Source organism: Lutzomyia longipalpis, chromosome 3 (assembly GCF_024334085.1).
Source record: "Lutzomyia longipalpis isolate SR_M1_2022 chromosome 3, ASM2433408v1".
NCBI classification, from domain to species: Eukaryota; Metazoa; Arthropoda; class Insecta; order Diptera; family Psychodidae; genus Lutzomyia; species Lutzomyia longipalpis.
This window is the reverse complement of record NC_074709.1, coordinates 8,663,251-8,679,841: the sequence shown is the minus strand read 5'-3', so window position 1 is coordinate 8,679,841 and position 16,591 is coordinate 8,663,251. Positions and strand designations below refer to the sequence as shown.

Here is a 16,591-nt window from a genome sequence, read left to right as displayed (position 1 = left end):
ATTGAAACTGTGCCTATGAAATAAAAAGATTTTAAGGAATTAATAATTTGATTAATTCTTCCTCTTAAAAAATAAAGGAACTAATAAAAATGCTTAATCAATGGCCTAGGAAAAAAGGTATGTCAAGATTAGAAATTTACGGCAAACCTTTGGAATTCAGAAATTAATTCTTTTAAAAAAAAATTTTAAAATATTTTTCAATAAAAATATGTTTTTTTCTTTTTGACAGAATCTTTATTTACATCTGATTTTGTCCCCACAATACAGTTCTTAAATATCTATATCTATCCAGATTATTTAGTACGTTTATTAATATGTATTATGCTTTTTTCATTTACTTCTAAATTTCATTTTTCTTTTCTAAATAATTTTTATGGAAGGTGATATTGAAGATTTCTATATAAATAATAATAAAAAGAACGCGGAGAAACATAAATTGTTTAGAAAAGGTTCTGAAATCATAAGTATCCACTTTTTTTTTCTTTAGCAATTATACTCTATTTTTCGTATTTTTTTTTTATTAAATTGTTTTTGCAATTTTTCTTGCTTTTTCTTCTTCAATAATATTGAGTATCAACAAAGAACTCGTTTTTTTCTCTAGGTAGACTTAGGACCTTTGCTGCCATGACTATGTATTATTTTATTGAATTTCTTTTAAGGACAATCTGACTCCTTTTGCTTCATTTTCAAGGGTCAAGGCATAGATATAGATTTTTTTTTTGATTTCTTTCTATAACTAGGAGCAGTATAAAACATGGCACAAATTCTAAATTCTATTTAATAAAATAAAATATATATTTTGTTTATATAAATCAATGTTAGACTCTACGATGCAATAGGGGTTACCTATGTCATGTTATATGTAATGTAGGGGTGTGAGCGTACATTATAAATAAAAAAAAATATTAGTTTTATTAATAAATCAAAAAATAATAGTTTCCTCTCTAAGCTCAAATATTTTTTTCTTTACTTATATATTTCTTTTTCTTTCCCTTATTTATTTTTTTATTCTCAATAGATTTATCTCTACTACTTTTTCTTCCTATATCTTTCATTTTTTTCCTTATTTATTCATTCTAGATTTCTTTTTTTTTAATTTAATTTTTCTTGTATATAAAATTATGAAAGAGTTATCCCCGTTATACGTAGAATTTATTACTGGGAAGTTTATTTATATAAAAAAAGTAAAATTTACAATGTTTATAGAAATTTTCAATAAATGAGTTTTTAAAAATATCTTGATGTGACGATGATTGAAAATAGAATTATTTTAAACGAAATAGCTACCATAAAGATTTTGGAATAATTCCTTTTAATGCTCCTGCACATAACTCCAAAATTTCGTTAAACTGTCTAAGCTTTTGAAACATTAAACATTTCCTCTATTTCTTCTGAGATTCTCTTGCTGTAAATAATTCTTTAAAGTAAGATCTCGTTTTTCATTCATTCATTTGTAAATTAATTAGTTTTGGAGTTATGCTTCTGTTTGTCTTCTTCAAAGAGACCGAAGTTGAAAGAAAAGTTCGTGGCCCCAAGCAATAAAATAAAGTATTTAAAACAATTTTCTAATAATTTCTTTTTGAAAAATAAAAATGTTTCTTAAATAAAACTCAGTCCCAATAGGTTTTAATGGGTTCATCAGAGCCCATTAATGGCAAAATAAGTTAGTCTAGCTGGAGCCAAAATTTCGCTGTTTTCAAGAGATTTTTTTTTTAAATATAAAATCTATTCTTTTTTTACGATTGTCATTTATGAAGTATGTGGGTGAGCATACACAACACCAAACATCAATGACAATTTATTTATTAAAAAAAAACAATTAGAATATTCCCTTTTTCTTAGAATTTATTAAATTTTCTTTTCTAATATTTTTCTTCTTTGATAAAATTTTCCGAATTAATCGATGACTTTATTTTTTTCTTTAAATCTGAACTACTTTCCTTCCATAAAACATTCTTTTACATTTAATTTTGCAAAAAAAAAAATAAAGAATCCTGCCAGGAGCTTGAAGCAACAGTTTCATTGTTTAAAAATAAACAAGAAAATGAAGAATTTAACAAAAGAATATTCGAAGCATGTGCGTGAATTGTGTTCCTATTGTACAATTACTATACAATATAAATATAACTTATTCTTTATTTTCTAATTTACAAACATTGCGATATTTTTTGTTATTGTATATAATTTTTTTTCATAAATCTTTTTGTCCATAGAAGCATTTTACCAGTCAGTTTTTTTTTCTGAGTAATTCCTACCGCAAGAAAGTTATGTTTTTAAGGACATTTTGGTCCTTGGACACATTTAAAGTAAAAATTGCCCCACTATCTTTATTTTTTTTTCATTTATTTTCCCTCTAGTTATCCTTTTCTTTGCAGGATAAACTGAATAGATTTTTTTCTTTTGCAATTGTACAATTAAAACAAATTCTACAATTTATCGTAGGATCGAAAGTGGTTATAGAGTTGCATGAGATTATCTCGTAGACAGGTGCCTTGAAGTGATTGAGTTTTTTTCTTCTCTTTGTTGTCTTAAAGGTGATTTAATCCTTTAAAAAATAAACCAATTTAAGATTTTTTTTCAGTGTTGAGAAACAAAGAGTTTTTACCTGTGCTCAAGAGGATTTTCTTGTTGCTCAATGAAAAACAGTGTAGATTGTTTTTTTTTATATAAATCCAGAAGGTTTTTATGGTTCTTCCAGCCACTGAGCTCGAGTATGACAATTTTTTTTTTAAATTTATTTAACAAAGAATATTAAAAGAAAAATAGTATAATGTATTTAGGAAACTATCCCATCCTTTCTTGGAGAGCCAGCAAATAGACACCATTCAATAGTTTTTTTTTCTTTACAAATTTATCAAAATAAAAAAAAACTTTTTCTCACAATATTGACACAAAAAAAATGGCTGGACATGATTTTTTTCTTTTCATATATAAAAATATGTTAATCATTGTATATTGTTAATAGAAAACGAAGAAAAGAAAACATTTTGTATAATATGTTTTGTTTTTTTTTGTATATAAATGTGTGTACAATAAAATTGAAAAAATTTAATAAGCTCCATAAATCGGTATATTTTTTTTCTTATTACTTTCCTTTCGCCACAATATTTTTTTTCTTACCCTACACGCGAGTTCTCTCAAAATTCAGATTTAATCGTAAATTTGCTGATTTTCCTTCTTTTTTTTAGGATTAAACTGAATTATATTTTCACATTCAAAAAAATGTTCTTTTTCCCTTCAAAATAGAAGGGAAATAGGGGAAAAGGAGGAGAAGATGGGATTGTTTTTTTTAGTAGTCTCATGCATAGAATTCGCGATTATTGGAATTTTTAGCATAAGAGTTCACTGCGGGCGATCTCTTTGGCTCATCGAGGGCATAAGAACCTTCATCTTTTTTCCTCATTCGATAAACAATGAACATTACTACGAGAATTGCACATAGAAGTCCCACGACAGCTCCTCCAATAACAGCTGAACAGAAGAAAATGTAATGATTTTATTTTTAAAAAAAATTTATAAATTAAATTTAAAAAAAAATGCAATGGAAGAGCATTTTTTTTATACCTGCTAGTATTCCTGGTTGGGCAAAGAAGGACGCTGTCCTATCTTCCGCCTTTGTATTCATGATGAATACCTCGTTATTGCTTTCACTACTCGAGTGTGGAGGATCAGTACTGTGATTGTGATCGATCTCCTGAAGATCAATTTCAGATTCAACCGAATGATGTGTATTCACTTTATCCTTTCTGTTTGTCCTTGGGTCATCAACTGCTCATACAATTTTTTTTTTCAAGGAGGGAGAAAGTAAAATGTTAAAAATATCCCTTTTTTATCAGTAAACTATTTTTTTGTTTAATTCTGTTATCACATTTATGTTTTTCTTTCTAATTTTAATCAACGGCTATCGAAATGAAAATTACGTTATTTTCCTTAGAGAAAATTACTATGGAAAGGCAATTTAAATTCAAATTTAACATGAATTAAGAATTTGGTTTAACACTTAGAGGATTTATGTGGATACCGTGGCCATTTAGAGTTTTTAAATCGTCATAGATTAAAATGTATTGGATCTATCGTGATAATTATTACATCTATGCGTAGAGAATTTCAATTACTTTAAGTTAGGTGAAAGAAAAACCGGAAAATATTTTTCTTTTTAAAAGATAATTAAGGTCAAAGTCGAAATTATACGCGGAGGATGAAAATGGACACTGGGGCCATTCAAATTCTCATACATTTTTGACAGCTTTTTGAGGTTATGTTTCCCCGTATATTCCAAATCAGGATCTCTTGTTAACTTTTCCACGATGAAAATTATTAGTGTGAACTCATTTTTATGCCGAAAGTGGTCAGATAGTTACTTAGAAAACTAAAGGAATTGATTATTCAGGCGTATTAAGAAAATCGGCAAAATTGTAACAAAAAATTGATTTAAATAGGCAGTTTTGTATTGATTCTACGCAACTTTTTTTCATTATTATTTTTTTGATAAATTATTTAGAAATTGAGTGCAATAATACTTGAAATAGATTAAGAATTAATCGAATTAATCAAACTTTCGATCCTCATTCAATAAGCAGATCTACAATTAACAAAACATTTAATATTTGACCTTTTTATTATGATGGACACTGTGACCATTTTGATCCTCCGCGTAGGTAAAAAGTGTTCGGTCCTCCAAGTGTTAAATGTCACAGATGTGGTTAGATTCTGATGTGTAACGCAACCTTTCTATACAATTTTTTCTACAGAGATCAGGATTCAAATATTTTTGTTTTCATTTTATTTCCCAACATTCTTTTCCACAAATGACGAAAAACTACCCTAAAAGAAAAGCTTAGATGAGACGCGGAATTATGCTTTCACAAATATGTAGAAAAATCGTATGGAAAGCTTATGCTTCATATGAGAATCCAACAAATGATTAAAATAGAAATATTTTCTTTTCGATATAGCCATCAATTTGTTCAATGTGTTTGATTTGAAATGCTCTTGTTTTCTTAATTTCTTCGGCACAAGTATCTGGGCGTTGTAAAAAAATGTAAAAAAATGTATATAATGAGATGAATGAATGCTCAATAAAATATTATGTAACAATTTCGTCAAAATTATTTATGAAACGAAAATTATCTATGAAATATTATGAGAAATACAGACAATGTGGCATGTTAATTGCAGTTCAGCCCATTTTGTAGATTTCTTAAGAAAACTTCTGCTCTCGAAATCAAGACAAACATAAAATAATAAATAAATAAAATTAGTGATAAGATGAAGAATAAAAAATTATTGAATGAAATAAATAATAATAAAACAAAGCCATGCACTGACTGTCAATGTCTTCGTCGTCACTTGTGTTGGGGTAGAGTGGTTTGGGTTTCTTCTCCTCATGTCTATCGAATTCCACATCAACATCATCATCATCATCATCCCCATCACCTGATCCATTTTCCGCATCCAGAGACGAACCACCACGTCCTCTATCTTTATTATTCCTATTTGTATTCAATTGTGTCTGGTGGCGATTTGTTGTTGAATCCTCATCGTCCGGCCCAAGACCAGATCCAGAATAATCGGGTTCCTTCTCTAAATCGTCTCTTATCTGCAAAAGAAAAAATTAGTGAAGATGGAGATTTTAATACACAGCAAGCATTTTGATTGAGGCAAAAAGTGCTCAAGAATTGATCAATTTCAGGTTAAATTTGATTTCTCAATATAATTGATCCTCAATGCGGGCTTACATTGACTCAATATTGACACTATCAATTTTGAGTCAATATTGAGTCAATCAATTTTTGAACAAAGATTGATCAACTCCCAGTAAACAAATGATTGAGCCAATAAAGGCTCAATCACGATTGAATCAATCAGATTGACCAATGATTAATCAATAAATGATAAATCACTGAGCCTGTCAATCGAATGATCAATCATTGGTCAATTATTGGTCAATCGCAGATCAATTCCGATTGCTCAATAATTGATCATCAATCTTGACACTATCAATTTTTAGTCAATATCATCTCAATCAAGTTTTGAACAAAGATTGATCAACTATTGTAAAAATATTGGTCTGCAAACTTCTTCATAAATTGATTGGTCAATTTATGCTCAATTATCGGTCAATCACAGAATTTTTGTCAACTGTTGCACACTCAATTGAGGTTTCTAACCGCAAAAGTTTGAACTTAATTTTTTCTCAAAAGAAAATAGTTTTGCGACTTTCCTTTTGATGATGTTAAAGTAATGAAACTTCCCTAAACACAGATGTAGAATTTATCACGAAATGTTAAATAAATTTTAATTCTATGACGATAAAAAAGTCGAATTGGCCACTTTGGCCAGAAAAATCCTCCAAGAGCTGAGACACTCTCATTTCAAGCATAATCCATACCCTCTTCTAAACCACAGAGGAGCAAGAGTAAATTGTGTTAAATTAAACTTTATTATTTTATTACTTAAAAAATGCTTAATTTTTACTCAATTTCTACTCAAACTCTGGTAAATTCACCCTAAATATACATTTACGGGAAAATTTCTCTTTTTTAAACATAAAACCAAAGAATTTCCTAAAGAATAGTTAAATTAAATATTTTTCTTAGTCTTTTAAGTTGTTATAGTTAATTTTTTCTAAGTTTTTTAATCATTACATAGAAATTCAGTAAAATTTAACAAAATTTTAGTCTTTTTCGATGAAAACTCAAAATTTTTAACAAAAATACCTAAAGCAGTACTGATTTTTAGTAATTATGTAATCAATAATTGATCAATTATTGTCTATCAATCAGATTGCACAATATTTGCTTATTTATTGTTTCAATCAGATTGATTAATAATTGATTCTCTATGCGGACCTATACTGATTTAATCTTTAGCAAATTTTATTTACTGGACATAGAAAAATTAAATAAATAATGTATTTAGGTACCTCTCCTCGTCCACCAGATCCTTCGAGACTCTCATCATCGATGTAAATTTCATCCTTGGGTGTACCACTGTTCCCTACAGTACTGCTCGTAAGAGCTGACGGTGCATCAGGCTACAACGATAAAAGTATTTCATATTGCATTATTATCTTGCACACAGCCACATTGAGACAGGGTGTATCCTTATGTGCAACGAGGATGCACGTCATTCGCTTTTCGACGCTCTGCCACAGAAGGTCAGTATATAGGCCAAAAAATAATGGACCCAACATACATATTTACGTCATGCGTGTAAATGTATAAAATGCACAAAAGTTTGCAACGAGAACACTACAAGAATACTTAATGAAGCAAACACCGCCCATGTTTCCTTATCAAGAGTAACCATTTCCGAAATATTTTTCTCTTTTTTTCAGTTTTCATTTGTCTTAATGATTCTTCTTCTTCGCATATCGATACATACATAGGTAGCTATTCTATGTATGATTTTCTCAACAATCAACCTTGAAAAATTTTTCCTATTTTATTCTTCTTTAGAATATTTTTTTTATTTTAATTAAAAAGAAATCATTCTCACTTAAAAAATCACAAAGAACTTTTATATTTTTCAAGAAATAATTTGAAAAATAAAGAAAAACAAATAAATCCACAGTGGAGGAATTTACCGAGAACCAGGAGATGCCTCTCTAGAATTTTCTCCTTGAATGAAAAGTTCAATTTAATCCAAGTTTTTCCTCTTGCCGAGGCAAAACACAAATCACACACAAACTCCTAAACTTTTTTTCTTCACAATAATATTCAGCAATTTAATATTTTTCTGCAGCGTTTGGATTTAATTTTTTTAATGTATGTGCAAAATTTGCCAATTTGGTGTGTCACATTTCACATTTTTATTTTTAATAATTTGCCAAAAGGTGCAAGAAACTGCAGGAAGATACAAAAATCAATAGGAATTCACTGCGCTGACTCACAACAAAATTTCTCATCTATACTACTTTTCCCCTTAATGCCTTTATATAGGTAGGTAGGTATCTATGTAAAAAATTACATATAGTGAAGTCTAATAGGTAATTTATTCCGTGTGAGATTTTCTCCTTATATTTCACCTCCCCATGCAAACCTGCCCTTACACAGTTTGTAATCCAATTTGAATGTTTCTTAATTTTTCTTCATTTCATACCATGTTTGAATTTCACTATAAGAAATTCAATTTTGTCAGAAAAAAGAAGTTATTTCTTATTCTCTATTTATATTTTACCTTTATACTCTATATAAATCTTATTTTATACCGGAAATTTATGAGGTATCAAATACACACAACCTAATGAGAAAATAATTGCATTTTAATCGATCAACAATCATCCACATTGCTAGAGGGTGATAATGAAAAATAAGTAGGTAATGTAGGTAGTTTATTGGTTCATATTCTTAGAACTTTATTGATCATGCTGAATTGAAAGAAATTCTTTTTATCTACATTTTATTCATTTTTATTGTGCTTAATTTTGTCACAATAAAATTATAATAATAGTGCTCAATGGAAGGTTTTATCTGTTTGAAGAATTAATGTATTAATAATCAACAAAACGTTTTATTATATTTTATTACATGTTAACACGTTGGGATTTTTTTACGCGACGTGTAGGTACCAAAAAAGCAATCGGAAAATTTACCTGTCTAATTTACAGCTAATTTAGATAAAAATCTTAAGGTTAAAAAATATGTGAACATAAATACATAAAAAAAATAAATAAAAATTCATTCTCTAAAAAATTTATTTTTTATGGTAAATAAGATAATTTTTTATTTGAAATATTGAGGTCGATTTTGTTAAAAATCTTTTTTTTTCTTATAAATTAGAAGTTGTTATAAAATTTTGACACAGAATATAAAAAATCTTACAAGTAACAAATTTTAAGAAAAGATTTAAAAAAGAAAATGGAATCCATTAACCCTTTTCGGATAAATAGGACATTAAAACAGATTCACATTAAATCGGAAAAATTCATTCTTATTGTAAGAAAGAAAGTTCCTATTCAATTCCAATTCAACTTGCCACAGTGAAACTATTGCTTTCGCCAAAGGGTTAACCTCTTGTCTAACCGAGGTTATAACATTTTATCTCACCGTCTATGCACAGAGACATGAATAATAAATAAACAAATAAATATAAATCACTTAAAGGGCTTTAAATTTCTTCTAATTTTCAAATAGTTTTCAAAAAAAAAATGTAATTAACAACATAATTAACCCGAAATGTTTTTTTGGTGCCCATCTGCAGTGTTTTTAATTAGACTTCTGTTTGACCTTTTGGGTCAACATTGCCACATGCTCTAAAGTGTTATCAAATTTGCTTTAAACAGCAGAATTTTTTTTCTCGTTACAAAAGGAAAATAATTTCCAGGAATTTCCAATAAGAATAAACTTCAGACGACAAACGGAAATCCCATTCCTTGCACGTAGATTGAAATGGTTTCAAATAGGTTGTTTATATGTATTCCTGTTAATAGATTTCTTTCTTTTTTCTTCTTCATTTTACTCTTTAATATGCTATGTGGAGTTATATTTATAGAGATCTTTAATATCTCTCTTACTACGCATTTTTTCTTCTTCTTTATGGAAAATTGACTTTATCGGTTAAAGAGGGAAAAAAGAAGTTGGGGCAAAAGGGTTCCTCCCATGTGCCCTATATGAGTGTGGGTTTAAATTGTTATCTAATTGAGCATTATCGCAATTAATATGCAATGCAGGGAAAATTCTTCTGGGTGCGATTCATCATTCATAAAGTATACAAAAGCGATTACACTATAGTGACAATATGAGACTATCCCCACATATATAGTATGTGTTAGTGGTGCCAAAAGTAAACTCTTTTGTGAAGAGAGATAGCACACAGGGAGCTCCAAAGACATGGAGCGAGTAAACATATAAGATAAATTTCTAATGCACCGCCGTGCACAAATTGTTGGGAATACATATTGAAAAAAACAAAAGAATTCTTACCTTCTCTGTTGCTGCAGCAAAACAAATTGTGCTGCCATATAGAAATGCTAGAATGAGCCAGCATTGATTTATTCGCCTCATTTCTCCCCGCATGTAGACGCTATTTTGCCTTAAACTAAAACACCAAAACGTCCCTTTTTTCCACCCTTTTACCACCTACAATTCCACACACACAAACTTTTCCTTTCCTTTTCTTTTCTTACAAAACACTAAATGGGATTATCTAAATGGGGGGGATTTTATGTTGTAAAAAAAAATAAATAAGAAAATTATATCTGGCAGCACAGGATTCCAGTACTATAAAATAACAAATGACGGCATTCAATGATGAGACATTTGCAGTGCCACGATAAAAGTGCAATTCCACTGCTACTCTCTAATTTTCTCACGAGTGTTCTTTGCTTTTTTACCACTTATGTAAATTTAACACTCATTTCTGCATCATTCCATGCAGTAGTTAACTTTTATCAGCACAATTTCCACCAGTATTTTTTCACAAGAGAACTTTACACTCTCATTTTGACATTTATCAACAAAATGGCTGCAAAATATGTACCTACATTGCATGTTCTTTCCGCCAGAGTACAGTACTTTCACGTATATACATATTTATGTATATGTTGCACCTCCACTGATAAATTCTTTACTATATAATTTCTAAAGACAATCCCTTTTTTTGCCCAGACTTTCTAATTTGTCTTAATTTTCAGGAAAGAATAAAATATTTATCATAAAGTTTAGTTAATAGTTTTAAATAATGATGTATGGTAGAAAAGAGGAGGCCTGCGAAAGGTTAATGAATTTGTGAAGTGAATCAGAAAAAGGGGATGTAGCTCAGCTGGTAGAGCGTTCGCTTTGCATGTGAAAGGTCCCGGGTTCAATCCCCGGCATCTCCAATTCCTTTTTTGTTTCTCTTTTTTTTTACCTTTTGTTGAAATTTTTACTGCATGGAATATTATTATTTTTTTTATTACTACAGCACGTATTGTTGGTAGCATTTTGTACTATGATCTAATTGAAATTATGTTAATTCAGCAGAGATCTTAACCATCATGCGCTACTTTATCGCGATATTTATTCTGTGGATGCTCTTAGAAAATTTTTCTTAGTCAGATCGTCTTCTGTGGCCCAAATTATGCAAAATTAACGCATTTCTAATTTAGAAAATCAATTAAATGAAGTAAAATTTGGGAAAATAAAATGTTTTACGTTTGCTCTGGTGGATAACTGACAAAAATTTTGATTTTTAGAGGGTTAAATTGATGAAAAAATTGAATTTTCCTTCGCAGAAAGACCAAAATATAGCGAGAATTGAGCACAAAGTCTGGAAGAAATGTAGAAAACGATTAACCCTTTCACGTCCAACGTGAAACATAAAAACATTGAAACATGCGCTCTTTTATCGCGATTTTTATTCTATGAATTTTTTTAGATGACTTTTCTCAGTCAGAACATCTTCTTTGGCCCCTTATCCGTGAATTTGATGCATTTCTAACATGGAAAAACAATTACATTCATAAATAATTGAAAAAATAAAATGTTTCACGTTTGGGTCAGCGTATGACCCAAAAAACCTTAAAGGGTTAATATTGTATTGAGGAATAAAAAGCCATATTTATGTAATGCGAAAGGTTTCACTTGATTTTCCGGAAGAACTGAGCTGGAGTGTTGGCGGACGCATTTCAGACTGGTCTCGCCAATATTTATATTTCTTAATGTGAGTTTTTTGCTGCGGCTAAGATTTCTGGGTGCTGATCATGACCACATCGTGGCCTTCGATACAATTTTTGTCAGTTCGTGACATCACTGCAAGCTTTTTTCCAGCAATTCTGCCTCAGCAGAAGTCAGAACTTTTGCGCTTTCAATGGGCGTGAAATGTCCTTATCCTTAAGGATCTTTTCTTGAATTTATCATAGAAGAAGAACTGAATCAAATAAATACTTATTCCGGCTTAAAGGATCAAATTTCCCTTACTAGAAACTACTTTAATTAAAGGAAAATTGAAGACAGAAGATTTTTTTTAATGATAAAAAATAAACAAAAGATTAGACGAGTTTTAGACGAAAAAACAAAAGCCTACTATGATTCTAAATTTGAAAAATTGCGCGGGAAGTTCAATAAATTTATTAATTTCTTAAGATTTTATACTTTTTTATTTTAGATTCTTACAAAAAAAATGTTTTAGTGATAAAATTGTTATGTTTATCTATATATAGTGTGAATGATTTCCCATGACAGTGAAAATCAAACCTATGTAATGCTTCCAGCCAGCAGTTGAGAAGATAAGAACAATTTATTGTTATCAATCATTTATTTTGATTTATATACATTCGCATATGAACCACTGTTTGCGTTCAATTCCGCGATTACATACACAATGATACGCCATGAAGGTCGAGCTTTGTCATTATGATTGTGAAAATTTTTGGCGATTCCAGTTTCAATTGAAGCCTCACACAGTGCGATGCTGCCCAATTCGAGAATCCTCTTGCGTGCCCATAAATTCTCCCAATTTAGGGGGATACAGAAAGTCGTACGTTTAATTTTTAGTTCTTTTCCTAATTAAGAAGCTCTTCAGGTGTGATTTGGTAATTTTTGCAGCATTCCTCTGCAACGGAAAATCAACATGCGGTTGCCTTTGAAGTGGATACTGCGCGGCAATTTAGTGAAATTCCCGGACCGAGTCCATTTAAATTAATTACAGGCTTCCTACCTGGTGGGAGTTACTACAAGAAGGACTTTGTGAGTTTTCTTAGTGGCTTCAAGGATGAATATGGGAATATTTCAAAAATTCCCGGAGTTTTGGGGAAACGGGATATTGTCTTAGTGTACGATCCTGAGGATTTTAAGACAGTCTTCCAGACTCAGGGTGCCTTTCCAATAAGGAGGGGATTCGATACAATGCTTCAATATCGACAGGAGACTCGTAAGGATTTCTATCAAGGAGTTTTGGGTATAGCTGTTGAGTGAGCTGAAAAATTTCTTTTAATGGAAAATTCCGTTTTTATTCAAAATTTAATTTTTATAATTTTTTTCTATGAGCAGCCAAGGACAAAGCTGGTGGGATTTCCGGCATAAGGTGAATGCAGCAATGATGAAGCCACAAATTACGAGAAAATACGTCTCAGCCATTGATGAGGTGGTGCAGGATTTTGTGAAAAGGCAGCACAGTCTCAGGGATGCCAACAATGAGGCACCAGATGATTTTTATCATGAACTCAACATGTGGGCCCTGGAGTCCATTGCCTACATCACAATGGACACAAGGCTGGGAATTTTTGATAATACCTCCGATGAGAATATGCATTCAGTCATGAAGGTAAAGGAAATTTATCTTACATTTAAACTCAAAGATTTCAGAATTAAGAAATATTTTTTACAGGATCTGAAGGTATTCTTCGAACTGAGTTTTAGGCTCAACTTCTTGCCTTCTCTTTGGAAATATTTCCCAACATCTGACTATCGACGTCTTACAAAAAGCACTGATAATCTTCTAAAGTAAGCTATAAAACTAAGCTTAAGAATTTCGATTTAACGACTGTGGATAATGTTGAACTTCAATTCATTCGGAATTGCAGTCGAGAGGAAAATGAAAATGCGACTTTTATGCTTCAGCAACGTTTCGCCAAACATATCCAAATTAATTTCTTTGTACATTAGAGCCTGATGATGCCAATATATTTAGCGAAACGTTGCTGAAGCATAAAATTTTATTTTCCTCTCGACTGCAATGCCGAATGAATTGAAGTGAAGCTTAAGAATAGTTAGAATGTGAGACAATTTGTTCCTTTTAATTTTTTCCCATAGTACCATTCAAGGTTACGTTAATATTGGAATCAAGAAGGTCAAAGAAAATTCCGATGATATAGAAAATGAAGGAGTCCTGAAGAAACTCCTGGAAATCGATCCAAAAGTGGCAACAATTATGGTGATGGATTCGTTATTTGCTGGAGTTGATACGGTAAGTGAGCTCTGTAATTAATTTAATATTAAACAAACAAATTAATTTGCAATTTTATTATTTTATTTTAATTATTTTAATATTTAAAAATTGTTTTTAATAAATCTTTGTTGGAATTAAATTTTGAAGGATCTTAACTAAGGCGAAAGAAGTACTAAATTGAATCCTAAAAAAAGTAACAAATTTAAGTTTAGAAAGAACTGAATTTTAACTTAAAAGAAGCTTAATTCAAGCCGAAAAAATATTTCGGCTTTAGTCTTATGAAATCTGAGATTGAAAGGGAAATATTTAATTAAAAAACCTAATTTAAGCGTTATATGTACTAATCTCAAGCTTTTAAAGGATTTAATTTAAGCATAATAGTATTAAATTTAAGTTTACGGAGTAGGTACTAAACTTAAGTCTAAAAAATATTAAAAAGCTTAAGTTTAGTACTAAATTCAAGCCTAGAAAGGTTTAATTAAAACCTAAAAAGTACTAAATTAAAAATGAAAAGGTACTAAAACCAAGCCTAAAAATGCTTAATCTAAGCCTAAAAAGTGCTATGTTTATGCCCAAAAAGTGCCTAAATTCAAGCCTATAAAATTTTCGGATTTTAGACCTATGAACTCTCAGATTGAGAAGGAAATTAAAAAAAAAAAACTTAATTTAACACTTGGAGGACTCGAATTTCTAACCTCAAACTTTGAGCTTAATTTTCTATTATAAAGAAAACGTTTTTCCGGATTTTCTTTTGACGAACTTGTTGTATTTGAATCCGCCTACACATAGATGTAGAAATTATCAAGATAAGGTGGATAGATTTTAATCTATGGCGGTTTAAAAAAGTCGAATTGGCAGCGATTACCAGTAAAGTCCTCCAAGTGTTAAACCTTACAAATATGTACTAAATTCAAGTCTGAAAAGGGCTTAATTGAAGCCTTAAAAGTACTAAATTTAAACTTAAAAAGTACTAAATTTAAGACTAAAAATATTAATTTAAATTCTGAAAAGTATTGAAATAGTAAAATTACTAAATTAACAAATATTAGTAGTTATTAGTAAGTACTAAATTAGTAAAAGTACTAAAGTACAATAAGCCTAAAAAAATGATTGATATAGGCTTGAAAAGTGCTTAATTCAAGCCTTAAACGTGCTAAATTCATGCCTAAAAGTAAAATTCAAGCTTAAAAAGTAAAAACTTCTTAATTTAAACCGAAAAATCTTAACAAAAAATCGGTTAACCATCCCTTTGTCTTTAAGAATATCACTTACCTTTAATATTTTTCAGACTTCCTCAGGAGTCTTCTCCGTCATGTACCTCTTGGCTAAGAATCCGGAAAAGCAGGAAAAACTGAGGAAGGAATTGCTGAAGATCCTTCCTGAGAAAAATTCTCCGTTTACAGTTGAAAATACCAGCAATTTGCCCTATTTGAGGGCTTGCATTAAGGAGGCCTTCCGCTTAATGCCAGTTACCTTTGGGAACTTCCGTACAACTGGCCAGGATGTCGTCCTGAGTGGCTATCACATTCCAAAAGGCGTAAGATTTTCTTTTTTTTTTTTAATTTTTAAATGAAGAGCTTTAAAAGAATTTTCCTTTTGAAGACTGACATCATGATGGGCAATCAGATTGTCCACCAGCAGGAAAAGTATTTCCAAAGAGCATCGGAATTTCAGCCTGAGCGATGGATTCGTCCGGAAAATAGCAAGATTACATGTCCTGTGAATGCTTCGTCGCATCCTTTTGCATATCTTCCCTTTGGCTTTGGGACCAGGATGTGCATTGGAAGACGCTTTGCTGAAATGGAAATTGAGTCCATTGTGTCGCGTTTTGTTCGACACTACAACATTGAGTGGAAGCATCCGGATCCCAAAGTTGCCTGCCTGGCCATTAACATGCCGGTGACTCCGCTCAAGTTCCGCTTCACTGAAATTGGAGCTTAAGGACTTTTGAGAGATTTCTTTTCTTTTAATTTCAATGATTTTTCTATTCTATTCATGTAAAATTATTAATTAAATAATTTTTTATTAAAATTGATAAACATGTTTGAAGCCATTGAAGCCGTTAAATTCAAAAAATATACATATAAAAATGCAAAGATAAATATATATAAACTGTAAAGATAAAAATTAAATATAGCATGGATGGAACAGTATAAAGCGAAAGAACGGTAAGTAAAACTTACGGGCTGTGATTCTTTCTTTGTCAGTGAAATGTGAAATTGACGGAAAATTGGGGATGGGCAAATTTAGAGGAAGGCTTTCTCGCGCACCGAATCACAGCCAACGCGCAGATATTTTGTGAAAAGCCTTAATCGTGGGCGTTGGCTGTGATTCGGTACGCGAGAAAGCCTTCCTCTAAATTTGCCCATCCCCAATTTTCCGTCAATTTCACATTTCACTGACAAAGAAAGAATCACAGCCCGTAAGTTTTACTTACCGTTCTTTCGCTTTATACTGTTCCATCCATGCTATATTTAATTTTTATCTTTACAGTTTATATATATTTATCTTTGCATTTTTATATGTATATATAATGTATATATCTATGCATTTATATATATTTTATTTTATTTTATATGTATATATATAAAACGCCCCGCTTCGCGGGGCATTAGTCTTATGCAACTCAAGATATAACATGTTAACTTTAAAACGCAATATCTCCGGAACGGCTACATAGATTTTCTTCATTTTTGGCATGATGAAAGATATTATAGCCAAC

At 30.5% G+C, this 16,591-nt stretch overlaps 2 protein-coding genes and 1 non-coding gene across 6 annotated transcripts; 2 read left to right on the top strand and 1 right to left on the bottom strand.

Moving 5' to 3' along the window:
• Positions 1-211: 211 nt before the first annotated feature.
• On the bottom strand, positions 212-10,499 carry LOC129791952 (syndecan). Of its 4 annotated transcripts, none has more exons than XR_008750750.1 (6): positions 9,927-10,499; positions 6,926-7,036; positions 5,329-5,599; positions 3,565-3,768; positions 2,606-3,471; positions 212-2,545 (listed from the first exon to the last, which is right to left on the bottom strand). XR_008750750.1 is itself a non-coding variant. In XM_055830634.1 (5 exons), the coding sequence occupies exons 1-5, from the start codon at positions 10,017-10,019 to the stop codon at positions 3,299-3,301; spliced, it is 852 nt and encodes a 283-aa protein (XP_055686609.1). In that variant the 5' UTR covers positions 10,020-10,472; the 3' UTR covers positions 212-3,298. The 4 variants fall into 4 exon arrangements, 1 of the variants encoding a protein (XP_055686609.1); XR_008750751.1 differs by having other exon boundaries at positions 5,437-5,599; positions 9,927-10,475; XR_008750752.1 differs by lacking the exon at positions 9,927-10,499 and adding an exon at positions 7,589-9,513.
• Positions 10,500-10,749: 250 nt separating this feature from the next.
• On the top strand, positions 10,750-10,822 carry Trnaa-ugc (transfer RNA alanine (anticodon UGC)). The gene has a single exon. It is a non-coding gene; the product is annotated as a tRNA-Ala (tRNA).
• A 1,504-nt stretch (positions 10,823-12,326) lies between these two features.
• LOC129791878 (probable cytochrome P450 12b2, mitochondrial) lies at positions 12,327-15,908 on the top strand. Its single transcript, XM_055830484.1, has 7 exons — positions 12,327-12,459; positions 12,528-12,892; positions 12,972-13,245; positions 13,309-13,424; positions 13,734-13,887; positions 15,158-15,406; positions 15,472-15,908. The coding sequence occupies exons 1-7, from the start codon at positions 12,391-12,393 to the stop codon at positions 15,808-15,810; spliced, it is 1,566 nt and encodes a 521-aa protein (XP_055686459.1). The 5' UTR covers positions 12,327-12,390; the 3' UTR covers positions 15,811-15,908.
• Positions 15,909-16,591: the final 683 nt, after the last annotated feature.

Bases quoted from the DNA above. Each gene is read 5' to 3' on its own strand.
- LOC129791952 (XM_055830634.1), bottom strand. From the start codon at position 10,019: ATGCGGGGAGAAATGAGGCGAATAAATCAATGCTGGCTCATTCTAGCA. The intron at 5,600-6,925 runs GTACCTAAATAC...TTTCTTTTGCAG, and splicing joins GATCTGGTGGACGAGGAGAG to ATAAGAGACGATTTAGAGAA. The intron at 3,769-5,328 runs GTCAGTGCATGG...TTGTATGAGCAG, and splicing joins TGACGACGAAGACATTGACA to TTGATGACCCAAGGACAAAC.
- LOC129791878 (XM_055830484.1), top strand. From the start codon at position 12,391: ATGCTGCCCAATTCGAGAATCCTCTTGCGTGCCCATAAATTCTCCCAA. The intron at 12,893-12,971 runs GTGAGCTGAAAA...TTCTATGAGCAG, and splicing joins GTTTTGGGTATAGCTGTTGA to CCAAGGACAAAGCTGGTGGG. The intron at 13,888-15,157 runs GTAAGTGAGCTC...AATATTTTTCAG, and splicing joins TATTTGCTGGAGTTGATACG to ACTTCCTCAGGAGTCTTCTC.